General features: G+C 44.9%; 1 protein-coding gene across 5 annotated transcripts in view; it reads left to right on the top strand.

The window, feature by feature from the left end:
• Positions 1 to 20,097, top strand: part of ZMIZ2 (zinc finger MIZ-type containing 2) — a 57,548-nt gene extending 37,451 nt beyond the window's left edge. For all 5 annotated transcript variants that reach the window (XM_044279178.1, XM_044279177.1, XM_044279176.1 and 2 more), the window contains 13 exons: positions 1,293 to 1,466; positions 5,429 to 5,503; positions 6,897 to 7,068; positions 7,155 to 7,296; positions 7,381 to 7,591; positions 9,169 to 9,274; positions 9,400 to 9,557; positions 12,248 to 12,315; positions 14,737 to 14,805; positions 14,939 to 15,180; positions 17,388 to 17,566; positions 18,051 to 18,251; positions 18,342 to 20,097. In XM_044279178.1, coding sequence (XP_044135113.1) covers positions 1,293 to 1,466; positions 5,429 to 5,503; positions 6,897 to 7,068; positions 7,155 to 7,296; positions 7,381 to 7,591; positions 9,169 to 9,274; positions 9,400 to 9,557; positions 12,248 to 12,315; positions 14,737 to 14,805; positions 14,939 to 15,180; positions 17,388 to 17,566; positions 18,051 to 18,251; positions 18,342 to 18,449 — 1,905 coding nt within the window. In that variant the 3' untranslated portion in view covers positions 18,450 to 20,097. The remainder of the gene's footprint in view (positions 1 to 1,292; positions 1,467 to 5,428; positions 5,504 to 6,896; positions 7,069 to 7,154; positions 7,297 to 7,380; positions 7,592 to 9,168; positions 9,275 to 9,399; positions 9,558 to 12,247; positions 12,316 to 14,736; positions 14,806 to 14,938; positions 15,181 to 17,387; positions 17,567 to 18,050; positions 18,252 to 18,341) is intronic.
• Positions 20,098 to 23,273: the final 3,176 nt, after the last annotated feature.

The raw sequence follows: 23,273 nt of genomic DNA, 5'->3' as shown, positions 1-23,273 counted from the left end.
CTCCTCTGGATATCATGGCCACACTAATGCGTCGGGCTACGATGAATCTGCCCCATAGTGTTGAGCAAATCGATCTTCGGATCATAGATCCAAAGTCAATTTGTTTTAATGCTGCACGGGGGTCTGTCTCTGTAGAGCATTAAAATGTATCGCCTCTGTGGAGGCAAAATGCATTTCACCCAAAGATGCGCAAAACTTCAGTAAATGAATCTGTGTTCATTTCTATATCTTTTAAAACATTTAAAATTAGGTACCAAACCCGACTTCGGATTCCAGATTTGAAATGCTTTTAAAGATTTAGAAATGAATACCGAAGTCCTGTGCGACTTCAGGTGAAACTAATTTTGCCTCCAAGGAGGAAATACATTTTAAAGCTGTACGGAGACAGGTCTCGGACGGCATTAAACAAAGTGTTTGAACGAGCTGACGTCGGGTCTATGATCCAAACTTCTATTCGCTCAACACTAGGCCCTGTCATTGTCTTTATAGGGTCACGTTTTGTCCTTGGTGGATTCCTGTTGATACGTTACACTTTCTAATCTGTTCAAATGGTAGAAAAATCTGACTTGGATTCCACAGCAAATATAAGGATGACCCTCTTGGATTTTTGCCGTAAATTTGAAACTACAGCTGCTCAGGGCCGCATCCGGATTAGCCCGATTTCAGTGGGGATTCCAGATAAAAATTGCATCAAGACATGACTTGTAACTAGGGTTGAGCGAACCCGAACTGCAAAGTTCGGGTTTGTACTGAACTTTGTAAAATCGGGGACCCGGACCTGGACTTTTTCACTGAAGTTTGGGTTCAGTATTCGGGTGATTTTTATTATTTTCCATTATAATATGGTTACAACGGAAAATATCATTCTTAAGGCAGAATGCTAAATAAAATGGCCATTGAGGGGTTAAAAAAAAAATGACCTTATCCACTTGATCGCGTAGCCGGTATCCTCTTCTTTCTGCAGGACCTGCATCACCTGGTGAGCGCGGTGATGTCATCGCAGGTCCTGCAGAAAGAAGAGGATACCGGCTACGCGATCAAGTGGATGAGGTCAGTTTTTATTTTTAACCCATCAATGTCCATTTTATTTAGCATTCTGTCTTAAGAATAATATTTTCCGTTATAACAGAATATAGCAAAGTGAAGTTCGTGTCACTATTGACTTTAATGGGGTCAAGTTCAGTTCCTGAACCCTGAAGTTCAGGGCGAACCTGAACTTCCTTGGGTTCGCTCATCCCTACTTGTAACCTTTTCTACCATCGGAAGTAGTCATACGTTTTTTCTTTTTATAGGGCTACGCTCCTCAACAGTACATACAAAGCGGACAGTATCCACCCCACGGGGGTCAGTATGCACCATCTACACCACAGCAATCTGCCCCATCCCCTTCCTATCCTGGGCATCGTGTACAGCAGAATATGTCGCAGTACATGCCCCAGGCAGGTCCTGGAGGCCATTTTTATAAGGTAAGTGGTAGATTAGACTTTTTTTTTTTTTTTTTTTTTTTTTTTCCCCCCCTTCTCTCTAGCTATAATTTTATTTCACCGTTCTAATTCCGTGTAAATTGTACTGATATTGTGAAATGTAGACACTGGGAAAAAACTCAATGTTTCCAATATATAGAGGCTGTGACTGATGCTTAAAGGTGTTGTCCCATCATGGACAATGGGGGCATATCGCTAGGATATGCCCTAATTTGTCTTATAGGTGTGGGACCTGCACCTATATCGAGAACGGAGCCCCGCAAGTGAAGGAGGATGCACTGCGCATGCGCAGCTGCTCTCCATTCATTTTCTATGGGGTCGGCGAAAATAGCCGAGCTATTTCCGTCGGCCCCATAGAAATAATTGGGAGCGGTGGCCGCACATGGGCGGTACGCTCCCATTCCCTTCTATGAGGAGCCAGCTTGGTAGTGGCTGGACCGCAGTCCTCCAGCCACCAGACTACTATGCTACTTCGTTTAACAGATTTAATATTTTTTTTACAAGCATATGGATTGAATAGCACAGTCTGTTCTGCTGTTCCATCCAGCAACAAAAATTGCAACCCCTTTGTATACCATTTATCATATGCTTTCCTGGTACATACAGTGAATGTGCACTGGGAGAAGACCCTTAAAGGGGTTTCTAGGGTTTGGATGTGCCTATCCTAAGGATAGGTCATGAATAACTGATTGCAGGGGTCCGACATCCCTGTCGATCAGCAGTTTCAAGAGGTCGCAGTGCTCCGGTGATCACTGCAGCCTCCTCGCAGCTTACCAGGCACAGTGGTGTCCGTTGCCCAGGGGCTGTTCTTGGTGTTGCAGCCCAGGCCCATTCACTTGAATAGTACTGAGCTGGACCTAGGCCATGTGTCCGACAGCTGTGATGTCTCGGCCTCTTCAAACATCTGATCGGCAGGGATGCTGGGAGTCGGACCCCCACTGATATGATATTGACCTATCCTGAGGATAAGCAGTCAGTGTTAAAATCCTGGGCAACCCCTTTACCATTATGCCATATTGGATGTTATATGATAAGGATCACAGACAGGCCAATCCTTTTTTGCCTCTTATGTTTTTATTTTTAAGACTTATCAGTAGTTTTGAATTGTGGGGTCAATGTACTGGAACCATCACTGGTCCTGTACTCCAGCTTTTAGCAAAATATCTGCATCTCGGACAGATGTCCACTACAGTGAGTGTTTTGTATGCACACTACAGTCCATTTGAAGTCAGTGGGTGCCACATCGTCATTACAGGATTTCGATCCTTGGAAAGGTAGAAATTGCCAGCTTGCGGCATATTTGCCTTGTATCAGATAGGACTTATGACAGACCGATGCTGTCACAGTCACCTCCAGGATAATTAGGAGGAATAAATTGTTCCATCCATACATAAATTGCCTCATATACAGTACAGACCAAAAGTTTGGACACACCTTCTCATTCAAAGAGTTTTCTTTTTTTTTCATGACTATGAAAATTGTAGATTCACACTGAAGGCATCAAAACTATGAATTAACACGTGGAATTGTATACATAACAAAAAAGTGTGAAACAACTAAAAATTTAATATTCTAGGTTCTTCAAAGTAGCCACCTTTTTGCTTTGATTACTGCTTTGCACACTCTTGGCATTCTCTTGATGAGCTTCAAGAGGTAGTCACCTGAAATGGTTTGTTTTCACTTCACAGGTGTGCCCTGTCAGGTTTAATAAGTGGGATTTCTTGCCTTATAAATGGGGATGGGACCATCAGTTGCGTTGTGGAGAAGTCAGGTGGATACACAGCTGATAGTCCTACTGAATAGACTGTTAGCTGCTTTTTTTCTTGCCATAATACAAATTCTAAGTAAAGAAAAACGAGTGGCCATCATTACTTGAAGAAATTAAGGTCAGTCAGTTTGAACTTTGTTTTTGTGACTGCACTTGGGGACACTTTCAATCAAGCGCTACAAAGAAACTGGCTCACATGCAGACCGCCCCAGGAAAGGAAGACCAAGAGTCACCTCTGCTGCGGAGGATAATATCATCCGAGTCACCAGCCTCAGAAATCGCAGGTTAACAGCAGCTCAGATTAAAGACCAGGTCAATGCCACACAGAGTTCTAGCAGCAGACACATCTCTAGAACAACTGTTAAGAGGAGACTGTGTGAATCAGGCCTTCATGGTAGAATATCTGCTAGGAAACCACTGCTAAGGACAGGCAACAAGCAGAAGAGACTTGTTTGGGCTAAAGAACACAAGGAATGGACATTAGACCAGTGGAAATCTGTGCTTTGGTCTGAGGAGTCCAAATTTGAGATCTTTGGTTCCAACCACCGTGTCTTTGTGCGACGCAGAAAAGGTGAACGGATGGACTCTACATGCCTGGTTCCCACCGTGAAGCATGAAGGAGGAGGTGTGATGGTGTGGGGGTGCTTTGCTGGTGACACTCTTGGGGATTTATTCAAAATTGAAGGCATACTGAACCAGCATGGCTAACACAGCATCTTGCAGCGGCATGCTATTCCATCCGGTTTGCGTTTTAGTTGGACCATCATTTATTTTTCAACAGGACAATGACCCCAAACACACCTCCAGGCTGTGTAAGGGCTATTTGACCATGAAGGAGAGTGATGGGGTGCTGCGCCAGATGACCTGGCCTCCACAGTCACCAGACCTGAACCCAATCGAGATGGTTTGGGGTGAGCTGGACCGCAGAGTGAAGGCAAAAGGGCCAACAAGTGCTAAGCATCTCTGGGAACTCCTTCAAGACTGTTGGAAGACCATTTCAGGTGACTACCTCTTGAAGCTCATCAAGAGAATGCCAAGAGTGTGCAAAGCAGTAATCAAAGCAAAAGGTGGCTACTTTGAAGAACCTAGAATATGACCTATTTTCAGTTGTTTCACATTTTTTTGTTATGTATATAATTCCACATGTGCTAATTCATAGTTTTGATGCCTTCAGTGTGAATCTACAATTTTCATAGTCATGGAAATAAAGAAAACTCTTTGAATTGAGAAGGTGTGTCCAAACTTTTGGTCTGTACTGTATATAACACTAGTATAGCGGGTTGAATTGTAGAGGCGCAGTATATAACAGGGATAGTCATATGGTTTTGAGACCAGAATATGCATACATTTCAGCGGCAATGGATAGTTTTATCGTGCATCGGCGCTCATTCTGCCTATCTGCCTAAACATTGGGCAAAGTATTAGGGCGTCAATGTCTGAATGGACAACCAGACTATCGAGGATTAAGCATGCCAGATAGATAGATAGATAGATAGATAGATATATAGATATATATAGATATATATATTTTCCCCTTCCTTGTAAAACTAGCTTCCCCTCGTAATGACTGCATGAAAAAATTGTCCAGCAGGCATCAGCTACTTTTAAACTACAACTCCCACAATCCTCTATTTACTTCTATGGATGTTAGAAGAACAGTTGAGTAAGTGTGCACGCTGGGACTTGTAGTTTTACAGTAGCTGGAGTCCCGAAGGTTGCTGATCTTAGTCATATAAAAGTGTGACCGCTTGTAATCTGAGGGGTGCTGCATTCTCCTTATGAATTCCTTCAAGGACATCTGAGCTTCACAGTGCATGCTCTGCATAGGCTTCTGTTGATATCCTCCGGCGGTCCATGCACCTAAACGGCTCTGAGCAGCTGTAGGTTTCTGGCTTCATTTGCACCAGAAAATTGGTGTAAATGAAAATAAACTCATTGTGGCAGATGGCCACGTCGGCATCCCACTCTTTCAGAAAAGTGGCGTAAAACTGCTTTGTGGTTTCAAAAAAAAAAAAGTTTCAAACGCAGCTGTTTTCTGGTGCAGGGAGAAATCTTCCCCGTCAGTTTAGCAAATCTCATCTGGCATATTCTTTTAGTTGTATAGAGATTTGTGGAAAACTGCTGTACCAGTCCCATCATTCAGATCTGACATTTTTCCTTCTCTTTTTCTCTCCAGCTTACGGATCAATACAATGGACAGAGCAATAACTTCAATGGTGGAAACTTTGCATATACTCAGACGATGAGTGGGGTAAGCCTAAAGCACTCCATAAAAATCGCTTAACCGCTTGCCGCCTGCCTACTATATACGTCCGGGCGCTAAGCATTTATCTCTGCAAGAATGTTTCTGCATGTCCTTGCAAGGGTGTCTGCTGCACACATAGAAGGGCTCCTGATAAATATGGCAGGGACGTTTTTTTACTGTCCCTGCTTTACCGATCACTGTATATATGGTGTTCAATGAGTGCTGTGTAAACCAGATCGGGAAGCTCATGTAATCGGCAGCACAGGGTGTCTACATGAGCTGCTGGGTCCTAGCAGACACACGATCAGCTCTGCAGCACGGCTGCACAGTCTTGTACAACCTCCCTGGGGGCTGTATTCACCCTGAATTTGTGGGTTAATATGTCGGCCTCAGTCACAGGAGAAATCGGCAATAAGTCCAATGTAATGTTAAATGTCACCAAAATGTCTTGTATAAAAACAAGATTAAATAAATAAAAACACCATGGCACTGCAGCTTTGAGCCACAGCCCCCTATTTGACCATTATGGAAAAGGGGACATAATAAGAAAATACTCCAATTATAAATGACCTAAAAATTAAGCCTATGTATCGCCAAAAAAGCGCACAAATTATTTGCTTAAGCGAATGGGGGAAAAAAAGTTTTTTTTATAGCGGTGAAAGGCGCCTGTACTAAAGAAACGGAAAATGGGCCTGGTTCAGGATGTAGGTTAAATGGCATGGGTTTAAACTGGTTAAATAGCTGGGTTATTTTGTACATGTCCTGTCCATATGACAGACTCAAGCCCACTGATCTCTATGGTTGTGTTCTACGTCCAAGGGCTTAGGAAGCTGTCTTACATTTAGAAGTGGCGGAGGATCCATCGGAAGTGCAGGGCTTTATTAAGACCGGCGTCTAAAATGCTTGTATTAATAAATGTGCCCCTGAATTTGTATGGGGATGAATGATCGTAGTGGTGATCTTTCATCCCCACACATAGGAAATAATTGCTGCTGTAAATTCAACTGAACACTCCGGGACAAACTGTTCCCTGCCCTGTGCATCCGCCCATGTAAATAGGCCCTAAGGTTAGGGCGTCATCACCCACAAGGCACAGTGAAAGCATGGCATTTCTGTGATTCACAAGAATACCATCCGTGCTGGAATACTTGTGATGGCTGTGCAACGATGAAACGTCGGGGGAAACCCCTTTTACAGCTAAAATTTTACACAACTGTAGATGAAGGGGGTCCTAAAGGATTGGAAAAAGAGGGCCTCTTTCTTCCAGCGACAGTGCCACACCTGTCCACAGGTTGTTGTGTTGCAGCTCAACCCTAATCACGTCAGTGGAGCAGAGCTGCAATACCAGATGCGACCTATGTAGCGGTATGGTGCTGTAAGCACTCACTTTGTTTTACAGCCAGGACGCCCCATGCCTGGATATCCCAGCTCTCCCCTGCCTGGAAATCCCACGCCACCCATGACTCCAGGAAGCAGTGCGCCACCCTACATGTCACCAGGTCAAGACGTCAAGTCCCCATTTCTGCCTGATATCAAACCAACACACAACTCTCTGCACCAGTCTCCCACAGGTAAGTCTTTAAAAAAAAATCTAGACACTACTATGGGCAACTAAGATGGAGAACGAGGTAATATTGCTACGAATCTCTGCCCTTAGGTGCCTCCAATGATGAGCTGAGGCTGACCTTTCCGGTACGGGATGGGATTGTCCTTGAACCCTTCAGATTGCAGCACAACCTGGCGGTCAGTAACCATGTATATCACCTGCGGGAGTCCGTGTATAAGACGCTTATGATGAGGTATGCTCACGTCGGGTGGGGTTCTTCCTATGCAGTACGGTGGATGTGAGTTATTGTGCAATTCACACTTTCTCTCGCTCCCAGGCCTGATCTTGAGCTGCAGTTTAAATGTTACCACCATGAAGATCGACAGATGAACACCAATTGGCCTTGTTCTGTACAAGTTAGCGTGAACTCCACACCACTGAGTATTGAGCGGGGGGACAACAAAACTTCCCATAAGCCTCTCTACCTGAAGCAGGTGTGCCAGCCTGGCCGGAACAGCATCCAGATCACTGTCAGCGCCTGCTGCTGTGTAAGTACCGCATGAGGAGCCCCAGTGAAGTCTCACGTTTGGCCTGTTGGGGACACCAGAAATGATTAGCTGACTCCAAACATATACTAAGCCTAATTTCATGTGCATGTTCATTCCAGGGAACGTGGTGGGTGGCTGCATTTCCTGGACTGAACGCTGCTCCTTTTAACCTGAACTGATACTGTGAGTTTGTGCCCGGCTGCGGGTCTACTTTAGTGTACTCGCATAATGCCGTGAGTACAGTATAGTAGACCCGCAGTCGGGCAGGAACTCACAGTATCATAAATCATTACGGTGCTGTGAGTTCAGGTTAGAAGATGCAGTATTCAGGCCGGGAAATGCAGCCACCACACGGTGAAACTGGCCTAACAGGTCAATTGGCTTCTTTAAAAAAAAAAATGCTCTTAAAGTTCAGCTACTCATTAAACTTTGCCGTGTACTTTAAATTTCATCACCCTAATCATTTTGTTCTCCTGGGAGATAAGCTGCAGCTAGAGATGTCCTGGCTTAAGGGTTGGACCACAATAGAGAATCCTGGCTGGGAACTGGTGCTACACCTGTCCATGGGTTGTCTGGTATTGCTGCTCACCTTCATTGTAGTGCATAAGGCTGAGCTGCAATAACACGCACATCCCATGGACAGGTGTGGCGCTGTTGTCCCCAAACACTTTGTGTACCTTTTTTCAGCACCTCTTTTGCCAGCACCTGTACCGATTAAAGTGTATCCTGCATAGATAAACTTATGTTGGCAAATTATGCCCAATTCCAGCCACTGCAGTCTGCGACATGACATCAACGGCTGCACTTGCGCGACCAGGGAAGTAAAACGTGTCCATTTGGAGGCTGTGGTCATACGCTTGAATTCAGCAGATACTCGAGTCGTGTCCGCTCTTAGATTCTGGTCTTCTGGAGCCAAAGGGGGGTTCTCCAGGATTTTGATATTGATGGCTTATCCTCGGGATAGGCGCTCAATATCAGATTGGTGGAGATTCTGCATCCTGCCAATCTGCTGTTTCGAGTTAGTTCCATCACGTCAATGAGTGCAGTGGACGGAAATTTAAAGGTGATTGTCGGTCTGTTTTGCTGGACTTGTGTACTCGTGTGATAATTCGATTGACGCCTTCCAAAGCATTCAGTGGCAGCTGGACACACTCTCTAGACTCTAACAAAGTGAAATGTTTCACCGGCCCACTCCCATAATTAAAGGATTATACTGCAAACTGAAAATTACCAAGAGTTCAAGAGGTTTGACAACAATAAGAATGGGGTTTGCCTGCTCGTTGCGACTTCTCGGCACGGTCGTCATCGCTAACATGGCTCCGTGCCTGCTTGAAGCAGGTCTTAACTTGTCGCCACTGGTTTTCTTTCCCATGAACAAGATGGCAGTTCTTCTGGGTTAAGGAATGATACGTTGATTTTACTAGTCGGGAGAAAATCACTGGTGACATCTGGTCTGTGATGGGACCCTGAAAACGCCCATCTCCGCTTCCTGGACAAAATGGAAATGAGAGATTTAGATACATATTGTTTGCATAGTTTCTTGGTGTTAATATAACTTATCTGTCTGTTCCTTACAGTCTCATCTGTTTGTTCTCCAACTGGTTCACCGACCATCTGTAAGATCTGTCCTCCAGGGTCTGATAAAGAAGAGGCTGCTCCCTGCAGAACATTGCATCACAAAAAGTAATATCATTGCTCCAGATATTGCTTTTCTTATTACCCTTCACCCCTCTTTCCCATTCTTTCCTTTCCTGTTTTCTCCAGTATAATTGCCCCTTTGCTCATATTCTATTAAATTTCTTTCACAGTTAAAAGAAACTTCAGCAATGGCAGCATCCCCGGGACTCCTGGGCCTAATGGGGAGGATGGTGTGGAGCAGACGGCTATCAAGGTGTCCCTGAAATGTCCAATCACCTTCCGAAGAATTCAGCTCCCTGCCAGGGGCCATGATTGTAGACACATCCAGGTAATAAAGGCGTGACAACCTGAGCCCTCTTTTTCCAAGTGCCTAATTTTTTCGCACGTAGCATTAAACTTTTTTTTTTTTTTTTTCCAGTTTAGTCAGTTTATTGCAAATTTCATGCCACAAATTCCAAAAGCCAATCTACTCTTATTGTAGGCGGTTGTTCGTCTAAGCCAGGGATGCTCAACCTGTGGCCCACCAGCTGTTGCAAAACTACAACTCCCAGCATGCCCTAATAGTTTTAGGCTGTGCAGGCATGCTGGGAATTGTAGTTTTGAAACAGCTGGAGGGCCGCAGGCTGGGCATCCCTGGTCTAAGCAGTGCTGCACTTTGCCTTTTCTAGCTATGTATGATAGTCTAGCTATAGCTAGTCAGACATATTCATGGACTAAGGGCTCATTAAGACGGCCATGTGTTTTTTGCTGTCCGCAAAAAATGCGGATCTATTTTTTTTTTCGGGCAGTTCAGCATGTCTGCAAAAAAAATAATTAGCATTCCTCATTTTTGCGGACCCATAGACTTAAATAGGACAATGTCCTGATTTTCACTGACAAGTATAGGACATGTTTTATTTGTTTTGCGGGGGCCGTGGAACTGAAGAAAAGATGCAGACACTTTTGGGGCCCCATAGAAGTGAATGGGTCCGCATCTAATCTGCAAAATTGCGGATCAAATGCGGAAAGCAACATACGGCCGTCTGAATGAGCCCTAATCTTGTACACACGTGGACAAAATTGTTGGAACCCTTCTGTTTAAAAGAGGAAAACCCCACAATGGTCGCTGAAATGACTTGAAACTTAGAAAAGCAATAATAAAAATTACTCAAAATCGGCTAATGAAATTCAGGCATTGCTTTTGAGCTGTGGTTCGACAGAATAATTAATAAAAACTAAACAAACTAATGGAATTGTCCTAGACAAAAATGATGATACCCCTGGAAAAGATGGTCCATAGGGACATGGTAATAAGGTGTGTTCTGTAATTGGCATCAAAGATGTCTTTAAACTTGTAATCCGTCAGTCTGCCTGTAGGGTTTAGAAGCAGTCACTGTGCGGTTTGGTATGATGGTGGATAGCACAATGAACATTGCTTCTGGGAGAATAGCCTTTGGATAGATGAGACAAAACTGGAGCTTTTTGGCAAGTCACACCAGCTCTTTGTTCAGATGCAAAAAATGCATCCTACAAAGAAAAGAACATTGTACCCCCTGTGAAACAACATGGAGGAGGCTCGGTTATGTTTTGGGGCTGCTTTGCTGCATCTAGCACAGGGTGTCTTGAGTCTGCGCAGGGTACAATGAAGTCTCAAGACTATGAAGGCATTCTGGAGCGAAACGTGCTGCCCATTGTCAGAAAGCTTGGTCTCGGTCGCAGATCAACTGGATAATGACCCAAAACACTCGGCTATAAACCTCCAAGAACTGGACTATTTTTAAAGTGGCTTTCTATGATCCCTGATCTAAATCCTATTAAACATCTGGTGCTGAATCTTGCAGTCTGGAGAATGCATCCTTCAATCCTGAGAGGAGCAGGCCAAAATGCCTGTGGACAGGTGCAGAAGTATCATTGAGGGTTACATAAATCCCTTGACTGCCTCAAAAGGTTGTGCAACAAAATAATAATATGGGTTATCCTACGACTGACTTTTTTTTTTTTTTTTACATTAATCATATAGTACATTACGATCTCTTTCTAACAAAGCTAGACCCAGCCCTGTACCTCACACGGATCCAGAGATCTCCTCATTCATTGCTCTGCTAGATTTATATCAAGCTGGCAGCTCAGGGGGAGTGTCTTCTCTGCCGCAGCTCAGGGGGCGTGTCTCAGCTCTCCCTATCACAGCTCAGGATGAAACTGAGCATGTGCGGCCATCTTAGTGAGCAGGTCACAGCAGGTGGCACCATACAGATATGTTATTAAATACCTTTGTGGCTGTACTAAGCTTTTAACTATATGCGATTACAAAAGTATTCAGATCCAGGTGCTAGTTTGAGAACTGTAGAATATTTTTCATGGGACAACCCCTTTTAAGTTGGGGGGTATCATAGTTTTTGTCCAGGCCAATTTCATTATAAATTATTCTGTTGAACCACTATTCAAAAGCAATGTGACTTTCAGTAAATCTTTATTTGTTATTATTTTTGTCAGTTTTAAGTTATTTCAGTGACCTTTTGTGGGTTTTTCTTTCTTTAACTGAAGGGTGCCAACAGTTTTGTCCACGTATGTATGCAGTTAAAAGGGTTTGGGGGCCACTACCTCTGGCGTTTTGGACAGTGCCAGATCTTATGCAGCAAAGATCCAGGGTGACTTTTACATCCGGGACAGAGCCGAGAGCTCCTGGTTTTAGTATTGTGCATGAATGCTGCAGTTCTGTGCACCCTATATAATACGAGGCATACAATGTGCCTTACTTAGTGCCAGTGTGGGTGCTGTCATTTTAGTAATACTCAAGAAGTCCTGCTTCAGGAGATGGAAATTGAATCTAGAAATTTAACACAGGAGACTTTGGTATATTAATGAAATTGGACCTGACGCTGTGTCATAGGCTTATTAGTTACTGCCAGCACTTGGGTTCGAGGTTCAACACCACGTACATGACGAGGTGGAAGATATCTGCAATACATGTTTGGAACTGATTGGCCTGTATAACCCCACTCGTGGTAGATGTCTTATTCGGGCCTGTTTTTTTTGCAGTGCTTTGATCTGGAATCGTACCTGCAGCTGAACTGTGAACGTGGGACCTGGAGATGCCCAGTGTGCAAGTAAGTGTCAGACATGGCTCCTTCTTCCCATATTGACCTTTTTAGAGCTTTTTCTGTTCTATGTGACCTCCTCCCCCCTTTTTTTTTTTTTTTTTTTTTTTTTAAAGCTCCATTCTGCGCAACTGACTGGTGCTTGGAAAAGTTGTTTGCAAGGATCTGATGGACATCTTCATCATGAGTATTCTTGAAGCCAATGGGCAGGCATGTCCTCCAGCCATGTGGAGATGGTCATTGTTGCTGGAAGCTGTTCTAGCAAGCAATGCCTTCAAAGGGGTTCTGCACTTTCATTTAACTGATGATCTATCCTCTGGCTAGATCATCAGCTTCTGATCGGCTGCGGTCCGACACCCGGTACCCCCGCCCATCAGCAATTTGAGAAGGCCGCGGCGCTGCTGGAGCGCCACTGCCTTCTCAAACAGCTGATCGGCGGGGGTCCCGGGTGTCGGACCCCCGCCGAACAGAAGCTGATCTATCCAGAGGATAGATCAGTTAAATGAAAGTGCAAAACCCCTTTAAGCTAAATGCACGTGGATTTGGCCGCCCAGGTTTCCCCTTATGCATTCGCCATATGCAAAGGGTGAATCTCGCAAAATGAAAATCCACAGAAAGTAGATAATGGAGATAATTGGTCAATGTGAACATTCCTTAAAGGGGTTCAGGTGATGACGTCTCATTGGGATAGGAAATCAGTGTCACCTGGCGCCCCTGCGGATCACTTTATCCGGACCAGTGCTGCAGTTACCAGCTCTGTGCACTACACAATGGCTGAAGCTGTGCACTTACAGCACCAAAACTACTTGTTGGCCGCCTTTCCTAGGGATGGGTCATGAATTGTTCAATTCTAGGGTAATTCTGTCACCAAATAGTGTCTATATGATGTTCATAGTAATGTGCTTCAGTGGTGGACTCTGTTGCCATTCAAAAGCATGGTTGGGTCAGGAGGCAGCTTGTGATTTAAGAGAAGTTTCAGTAAGGGTGCTGTGCTAGCATTTCTCAATGAGCTACTATCTAATTTATTTTATTTAGTTCATCCATAACTGCTAAAACATGTAGCTGAAAAGGCACGCTTTAAGTGAAAAGGCACGCTGATGAGAATTAAGTGTATTTTACGGTTGCAGTACCTACTAACAAACAGCAGATGGTGCTAGATCTCCATGGATTTCACTGCAGGCATTGACTGGCACATAATAATATTTATATAGCACCACCATATTCCGCAGCGCTTTACGAATTCATAGGGTTCGTGTACAAAACAAAAGTAACTGGCTAATATGCAACTGAAACAGTAGGAGTCGGGGCCCTGCTCGCAAGAGCTTACAATCTGAGGAACTGGGGGTGACACATAAGGTAGTTGATTTGTGATGAGTAGGATTCGACCCATTAAACTGACAGGAGTGGTGCCGGCCGATCTGCTTCGGGTTTGGGACTACTAGAGGATCGAGTTTAGGCCAGAGGAGTTGGGGGGGGGGGGGGGGGGTGTTTAGTCTGGGAAAAGCCATTTTACGTAGCTTAATAAGCCTGCCTGAAAAGATGTGTTTTCAAGGCACGTTTGAACGTGGAGAAGTTGTGAGTTGACCCAATATTCCGGGGCAGAGTATTCCAGAGAGTAGGTGCAGCTCGATAAAAGTCTTTAAGACGGGAGCGAGAGGGACTGATTATGGAGGTTATCAATCTTGGGTTGGTAACCGAACGGTGAGCACAAGTAGGGTGGTAGATGGAAATGAGGGAGGAGATGTATGGAGAAGCAGCACTGTGGAGAGCACGAGTAGGGTGGTAGACAGAAATGAGGGAGGAGATGTATGGAGGTGCAGCACTGTGGAGAGTACGAGTAGGGTGGTAGATGGAAATGAGGGAGAAGATGTATGGAGGTGCAGCACTGTGGAGAGCACAAGTAGGGTGGTAGATGGAAATGAGGGCGGAGATGTATGGAGGTGCAGCACTGTGGAGAGTACGAGTAGGGTGGTAGATGGAAATGAGGGCGGAGATGTATGGAGGTGCAGCACTGTGGAGAGTACGAGTAGGGTGGTAGATGGAAATGAGGGAGAAGATGTATGGAGGTGCAGCCCTGTGGAGCGCACAAGTAGGGTGGTAGATGGAAATGAGGGGAAGATGTATGGAGGTGCAGCACTGTGGAGAGCACGAGTAGGGTGGTAGATGGAAATGAGGGCGGAGATGTATGGAGGTGCAGCACTGTGGAGAACTCTGTGGGTGAGAAGTTTGAATTGTATTCTGTGGCGGACGGGCAACCAGTGAAGTGACTGGCATGAGTAGCATCAGTATAGCAGTTGGATGGATAGATGGCACATAGCTTACCATTGATTACAAGTCATTGCTATTATCTCGCTGTAAAGCAATATCAGGAGATGCCATAGTATCGCTGGAAAATGCTTATGAATGACGCAATTCTTTTTTGTTTTGCAGTAAAACCGCCCTATTAGAAGGCTTGGAAGTTGACCAGTACATGCTGGGAACCTTGCTGTATATCCAGAAGTGAGTATTACTGGAGTATAGTACATGTCATGATCTCCTATGGTTATGTCTTATAGAATCTCATTTGTAACTTTGTTTTATATCCAATTTCAATGAATTCTGGGCTTTTCATACATTGTGTTCTGTTCGCTAGCTCTGATTATGAAGAGATTACGATTGATCCCTCCTGTTGCTGGAAGCCTGTCCCTGTGAAGCCAGACACCCACGTGAAGGAAGAAGCAGATGGACCAGTACTGAAGCGTTGTCGGAGCCTGAGCCCAGCACACATGGTTATGCCAAATGTTATGGAAATGATCGCTGCACTGGGACCAAATTCTTCTCCCTTCAATAGTATGCAGTCAGGTGGTGTGCGATCAGACTACGGCGGCCAACAGGGTGAGTAATCAGATGCTGTTTAGTGATCACTTACAGGGAATATCTCATGATTAATCATTGATCTCATGATTAATGTAAAAAAATTAAATTTGCTATGATATAGTACATGACAATCTCTTTCTAGCAAACTTAGAACCCTGTACCTCACATGGATCCAGAGCGCTCCCCATTCATCGCTCAAAGCTGGCAGTTTTAGGGGGTGTCCTTTCTACTGTAGCTGTTAGTGGAAGGATGGAACTGAGCATACATTTCCATCTCGGTGAGAAGGGCAGAGAAATTAGAATTGGAGCAAACAGCAGGTGGCGCTATAAAGATGCATTTTAGTGGCTATACTAAATTTTCAATTATGTGCAATTACAAAAGTCTCAAGATCTAGGTGCCAGTATAAAAAAAATTATATATTTTTTTTTGGTGTGGGACAACCCCTTTCATTTTGATTTATTTATTTTTGTCTTTTTGCTGTAACTTGCTGTTTCTTGATCATTACTAATATTGAGAGCACACATTAAAGGGGTTGTGTCACTTCTGCAAATGGCATTTATCATGTAGATTATTTTTCTATTGCATTATACACTGCTCGTATCCAGGTGTTATAGCCACCCTGCAATCCAGTGCTTGCACACTATAAGACACAGCACTAACCTATGCACATTCCCATGGTCTCTGCCTTCAGAGAGGCCCCGTATTCACTTTCTCTACATGATGCCACTTGCTGAAGTGAGACCACCTTTTAAGAGCCATATTCTTGAACATATTTTACAACTTGGCTATGTTCATACCAGATTCAAGTCTATCGGAAGGAGCTGTCCCATTGAAGTGAATGGGACGGCTTCTTGTAATTACACCTGATCACATCTGCGCTGTCGACAGCGAGCAGGTATACAATGAAGAGATGGAGGCTCTGGCAAAGCGCGCCTTCTCTTCAACTAGCTGATGGGTGGGGGTGCCGGGCATCGAGCCCCCGCCAATCTGATATTGATGACCTACCCTGAGGATAGATTATCAATAAAACCAAAAAATATTGGACAACCCCTTTTAATAAACCCTTTTTACTTTTACTTTTTTTTTGCTGGATGTTGCCTCTATGATTAGAGCTTGTGTCTACACATTTTCTAAAGGGGTATTCCCATCCGGGACATTTTATGGCATATTGCAAGGATGTGCCATAACTTTCCTATGGGGGCAGGTCCCATCTCTGGAACGGTGCACCAGAGTAAAGGAAAGCATGCTGCACATGTGTAGTTTGCCCTCCATTCACTGCTATGGGACTTCCAAAAGTGATTGTTCAGCTATTTTTTCAGAAGTCCTGTAGCAGTGAATAGAGAGGACCAGAGGTGGGACCCGCACCTATCTGCTAATTATGGCGCATCCTAGCGCAATGCTATAAATTTCCCAGATGGGACAAGCACTTTAACTTCCCTATTGACTTTAATGGGATTTTACTGGCAAATGCCGAAAGGGGAAAGTGTCCTCCTCTGTTCCACCAGGTCCTGCTATTTTATCCAGCGTTTGTCGCTCTTCTTTGCAGAGTAGCGGGTACTCCTGACAGCCTGGGTAAGGCCTCTGTGCCCCTTCTGCCATGTGGGATAATTCGTTTTTTTTTTTTTGGAGCATGTTTTTGAGGCAGATTTCCCTTCAGTGGATCCAGCAGGAAGGAGAATTTTTTTCCAAATCGTTTTGAATCCACTTTTGGCTTTGGCTGAAAAACATGAAGGGAAATCTGCGTCAAACTGTGTGTGAACCTAGTCCTGAGGTGGAAAACCCCATCTTTACTAGTACTGCTCACACTGCCATTGGGATGTAACAGTAGATCTGTAAAAGTCCAGTTCAGGAAAGTTCTCATGTGCCTGATCTCCTCCAAACCCCAGTCCTGCTCACACAGACAAGTTGTTGAAGTGTCCCTCATCTCACATTAGGTGTGGAGAGAAGCACACTGGGCGGTACGTGGTTGAGACCACCATAGGATGCTCAGCCCTATTCTGGTTGATAGGTTCTCTCCTGGAGATCCTGCGCTGCGTGCCGCCGGTGTCTCTCCACCCTTCACGTCAGATCGATCAGGAGAATGAGATTATAGGGCCATTTTCATCCCCTGCATGTAAACAATCAGTGCACCATGAAGTAACTGCAAGCGGAGATCTTGAACATTGTGGAAGGTGGCAGAACGTTTCTATAGTCACTGACCCCGTGCATTCCTTTATCCCTTCTAGGCCCAACTTTCCAGAATCAAGGGGGATTTCCTGAAGGCGGCTTCCCGTCCTCTAACCCCAGCACGCCCACGATGAATGACTTCACCCCGAATGGTCCGCCACCCATCTCCTATCAGTCTGACATTCCAAACCAGATGATGAACCAGGAAAAGAGCGGAGGTCCACCCTTAAGTGGGCAGGTAAGGAAAACAATGCTAGCATGGCATGTATAAAGGTAGGGGCATGGAGACGGGTTGCTACGTCCCATACAAGAAGCTGCGACTGTTCCAGGGTGATGTCTCATGCACATGGCCGTAAGTGTTTTGCTGTCTGCAGATCCCAGGCCGCGTGCATGCTGCCGGTTTCCCATCCTGTCCTTGTCTACAAAACTGACATGAATAGGACATGGCCTATGCTTTTTGGCGTGGCATACGGATGTGGACAGTGCACGGTGTGCTGTCCGCTTCTTTTGATGCCCCGTTGAAATGAATGGGTCCGCATCCAATCCGCAAAAAAATTTAAATGCGGATTGGATGCGGACAGAAACTACAGCTGTGCACATGGGCCCTTATTGCCAGCGCCTGAATACCCATCTGGACTCCTCCACTATTACCTAGCGACATTCATATTAGCGGCAGACTGTGTAACTCAGTGCCAATTATTTTGCACTTGGTATATTTGCAGGTCCCTCCTTCAGGGCGGATAGACGCATCTCACAATCCCTCCCAGTCACTTCATACCGCCAACCTCAACAGTCAATCCCCGCAGCAGCTTCACCATCGGAACCCGCAGCGGCAGACAATGGCTCAGCCTGGCAGTGATCTGGCTTTTAATCCTTCAGTGGGAATCCCAGCTGGAGGCGATGTGAGCGAACCCTCCCTTGATGTAAGATTTTTTCTTCCACATTAAATTTCTTTTTCTTTTTATTGTCGATCTACCGCGTGTTCCAATACGCCCATCCTCTCTGCTTTCCAGCTTCTCCCCGAACTGACAAATCCGGACGAGCTGCTCTCCTACCTTGGACCCCCGGACCTTCCAAGCAGCGGGAACGATGACCTCCTGTCCTTGTTCGAGAATAACTGATTCAAGATTTTATTTTAATTTTTAAGTTTTTTAATTTCTTCCTCGTGCCCAAATTTTAACGAAATGGATGACTGGGAGCAGTGCTGAGCACAAGACTTGATCTGGATCCGGACTGTTCACCTCCACAGATGAACACAGACTCTCCAGATCATTGCACTATTGTAAACCTGCAGCGCTGCCCCGGAAAATTTTAAAGAGAAACTCTGCGGATTAGGAATACGTTAACTTTTGTGAATAGAAATTGTCGACTATGTTATCTGCAGATCTCCATTTCAAAGAAACCAGCAATGTTCCTCTTTTTATTAATGCCTCTGCTACCAGGCAAAGGTGCCACGTGCCGGCTGACTTGTGTACATGCCCCTTTTTTTTTTTTTTGCCACAAAGCACCAGCCTGAGAGTTTGTTGCAGGGCTGGTAGCCCATTTTATTATAGGGGGGGGGGGGCACCCAGTCCGTGGGTGATGGAAGCTAAGAGCACAACGCCGGTGTGTGTACTAGTCTACACACTACTTCTTCTCCCCCTCTCTTTTTGTAATGTAAAGATACATAGATTGCGTGTGTGTATACATGTATAATATTGCTGGTCCATAAGTCATAACTCATTCCTTTTTGTGGGGCGGGAGGGTGGTTTGGTTTTAAAGGACACTGTAAGATCCTGGTGCCACACTTCATTATATTTCCTACCGTCTCAGCCATAGCCTGAGGTGACTTTGCTACGTATATCTATCTTATTATACAGGAGCTGACCCCCCCCCCCCCTGTAGTAACGTGTCCTTGTCGTTGTATGTTATTTCCGATATTAAAGCTTCAGTAGCCTGGGCAGCGCCACCCACTGTACATGCAATAATCAAGGGCCTGCAGCCTTGCAACACCTGCATTATTCGCTCTGCAGCAGAGCGGGAATCTGTGTACAGTATATAAATATATATATTTATATATATGTTTTGTGTGATAATATCACATGTCTGCGGGAAGGATGCAGCATGTACATAAATTTCTTACATTTAGCTGTCGCCTGCACAGTGGGGAGAGGGGTAGAGTCCCTTGGAGATCGAGGCTTCATGTACAAGATGTTCAGATCTCAGCGATTCGTCAGCCAGCCTTAGGCTTTGAAGGGATGAATTTTCATGCAACCTGATGTAGCTAATAAAACGCCCCCCCCCCCCCCCCTCCCATTGAACTGTGCATAGGGCATGAGCGCACTGCAGACAAATGGTCAGTGATTTGCATAGACCATCTATGATGCGGCTGAGACCCACGCTGATTAGCCATAGCTGTTTTTATTTATTGTTCTAGATTATTTCTGGATTTCTAAAAAGTAAAAATCCTGCAAATTGTTTTTAAATAAGCCATGAAGGAGTCTGAGCGAGGTATGACGACGAAGCGGGGGGGGGAATAAAAAATAAAATAAAGACAAGGGACCACCAGTTGTTAAAGTCGTCAGCCTCCTCGACTGAAGTACAGATTTATTGCAAAGCCAAAAAACCAGATAACTCTTTCCAGACACAGGCAAACAGGCCAGGGATATATCCTGCTGGTGAGTGTGGTTAAATGTCCGGTTCCTATTTAAATATCTAGGGTTTGTGCTACGTGCTGGAAAAATGTGCGTTTTGCATAAATAAAAAAATATATATCTCTATATATTGAAACCATGGTGTCACGCGGTTTGTATGTAGATAATAGATACAACATGGGACGTTCACAGGTGAACAGATGTCGACTAGGATTAGTAGTAGTCAACCAAAGATGCCGCTCTCCAGTAACCTGTTCCATGATTGATGAGAAGAATGGAAAATTGGGTCATAAGAGAGTGGCCATTCCAAACAGGTCAGCCAGTCTCAGGATTGTACAAGTGCCCTGCGTACTATAGGGCCTACTACTGGACCACACTTTGGCCCGGATTTAATAATGGGTCTGAGCTTCGATCCGGTCCGCAAAGTTGCACAGTTTTGATGCTATTTGGTACATCTTAACCTGTGATGGCTATCCTCCGGCACTCCAGCTGTGTTTAAAACTACGACTCCAAAGATCTACACTTGTTTGGCTGCTCTAAGAACTCCATAGAAATCAAAGGAGCTTGCCGGGGGTTATAGTTTCACCACAGCTGGAGTTTAGCCATCATTGATTCTAGGCTTTCAACAGGTTTTCTGAGTTGCTCAAAATGGGATGGGACGGGACTTAATGGGGGAAAGGGATGTGGCCTCAGATACAACTTCTGCTCCAAAATTGCACCACAATCCAGGTAGTGGTGTAGAGTTGGGGGGGGAAAGCATCTATCCCTGCACCCGATTTATCATCCTGCCTGGGCCCTTGTGATGTATCTAGTGCAGGTCTAGACATCTGTAGGATTAGTATGGTAAGTCTGGGCCTTTTGTATTCGTGTAGTGCTGTTATGCGATGAGGAGAAGTTTAAAGGATAATGCCGAATCAGGTCCTCCTAATGAGATGGTCTCTTTAAAGTCTATGGACACCTTTTTAAAAGTTTACATTTTTTTTTTTTTGTTAATTTGCTTTTGAATGCACAATTAAGCAACTTTCTAAATAGTTTTTCATGAGAACTTCCTACCTTCACCTAGCTGGTACTGCTGCTGGATCTGAGCTGTAAGAGCATGGCTCCTTTTCTCTAAAGGTAGATTTAGACAGCCAGATCTAGTTCCCAATAATCTGCCCGTGTAAAGGTGCCGCTGTTCATTGGCTGAAGGCACCTATTGTTTCTGGGCAACAGATTGTGCTGTCCAAACGGCAATCTGCTGCCCAGAAACAATGTAGCTGTATGAGGACGAGCCATCGCTAGAGAGATCCCTTGTCCTCTTACTGTGGAGGAGATTGTTGCATGTAAATGCAGCGCTTCACCTCCACTGAATGAGCAGCTGACTATTGGGAAGGAACACCTCCTTCCCAACAATCTGCTGCTCATCGGCCCGTCTAAATCGCCTTAAATCCCCATATTCTGTCAGTGTTGAGAGGAAGAAAGAATCCAAGGAGGACAACTTGTAGTAATGGCAGAGAATATAAGCAAAGCAGCGTGCAGGGGTAATAGGAGCGTTCGCCATCAACACTGCAGCAGCAAGCAGTGTAATTACAGGTCCTCCGTCCCATTCACTTGAATGGGACAGTGTGTGTAACTATCACTGCTCCTTCCCATTCAAGTGAGTGGGCACGGAGTAGCTGTAATCTGCTGATCGGACACCTGCCGATCTGATATTGATGACCTAACCTGAAGGTAGGTCATCAATATCGGAATCTGGACAGCCCCTTTTTAAAAGTTCCTTTCTGTCATGTTTCAAAGGTTTCAGTTGCTTTTGATAGTAGAAAAGCGAATAAGAAAATAAGGGCTGCACAGTTGTGTGAATCAACCCTAACACTTTTAAACAAACGAGGACTACGGCAAGTCTCGCAACTGCAGAAGGCTGTTCCAGCAGAGTAAAGCCTACTGGAGTTCTCCAGATCTGGCATTGCCAGATAGTGCCATCTCCCCGCTGGACTCCATTGACTAGAATTGGGGCCGGCAGAGATCTGGCCTTCTCTGCTGGAACAGCAGACCGGAGATGATAAAGCAGCCTAAAATGGATCCAGAGAGCCTTGATGATAGGTGCCATTGCCCTGTGGTAGGTCCCGCCCTTGCTTTGGTTCTCTATTAGACAGAACACAAAGATTCTGAAACTGCTGCTCTTGGTATGGAGGACTGGATGTGACCATTTAGGGTTTATTTGTAGGTCTTTGTCGTGTGTGTATTATTATTCTGCTGGCCACTGATTTAATTGGTGTTATGCCAAACGTGAAGGTGCTGGCAGCTGGAGTTGTCCAGGTGGAGAACCCTTTTAATGACAGAATTAGGCCTTCAGTACAGAAGTGGAGTAAAAACAATAGCTCCTCAGACCTATGTACGGGTAGGGCTAGATTTTTATATAAACTGCAAAAAGCAAGCTGAGCAGGTTACTGTAGCAACCACATTATTATTTTTAATGGCTAATTTTTAGGTCATTTCGAAGATGAAAGGAGGAGTCTGGTTTCTGTTGGTAACTGATCCACTTTTGCTTTGTGCCGGATTTCATTAGGCTGGGGCTGCACAGTATTCTACATCTGTGATTTGGCTGTAAAAACACATTCACATGGCAGGTAAGTCACAGTCACACGTGACTTATGTTGTGGTCTATGAAGACAAAGTCGCTTACGACTAAATTTCCAAATGTGGAATTTTCTTCGATTTGTGGCATCGCATTGTGACCCTATTAGGTGCAGTTTCGTTCAATCCTCATGTTGCATGTATCTGTTTTATAACCGCTCTTCATTTTAGGCTCTGCTCTTGTCATGTTTGAGCTACATATAAAAGTACTATATAATAGTACTAAAGGTCTCCATGCTACATTTATGCCAAAACTGAGTGGCAATTTCACAGAAAATCACCTTAAGGCCGAATGCACACTGCCGAGAGCGGTCCGTGGTATGCCGGGCTGGATTCCTGTTCAGAGCAGGAGAGCACGGAGTCATTGGTTGCTATGACGCCGTGCGCGTCATGCCGCTGCTGCTGTACAGTAATACACTATACAAGTGTATTACTGTACAGTGGCGGCGGCATGAAGCGCACGGCGTCAAAGCAACCAATGACTCCGTGCTCTCCTGCTCTGAACAGGAATCCAGCCCAGCATACCGCGGAACACGGCCGTGTGCATTCGGCCTAAAGGCTTTAGACCCCTTTTGACAAGGATATATACAGGGGTGTTCAAAATAATAGCAGTCAGACATCACTAACCTGATCAATCACTGGTTTTGGTAGAAATGATATTTGACATGGCAAATTTACTAGCAGGTGTAGTAGAGTGAT

This window comes from Bufo gargarizans, chromosome 2 (genome assembly GCF_014858855.1).
Source record: "Bufo gargarizans isolate SCDJY-AF-19 chromosome 2, ASM1485885v1, whole genome shotgun sequence".
NCBI lineage: Eukaryota > Metazoa > Chordata > Amphibia > Anura > Bufonidae > Bufo > Bufo gargarizans.
Note: the sequence above shows the minus strand (reverse complement) of the source record. Positions and strands in the feature narration are given on the sequence as shown.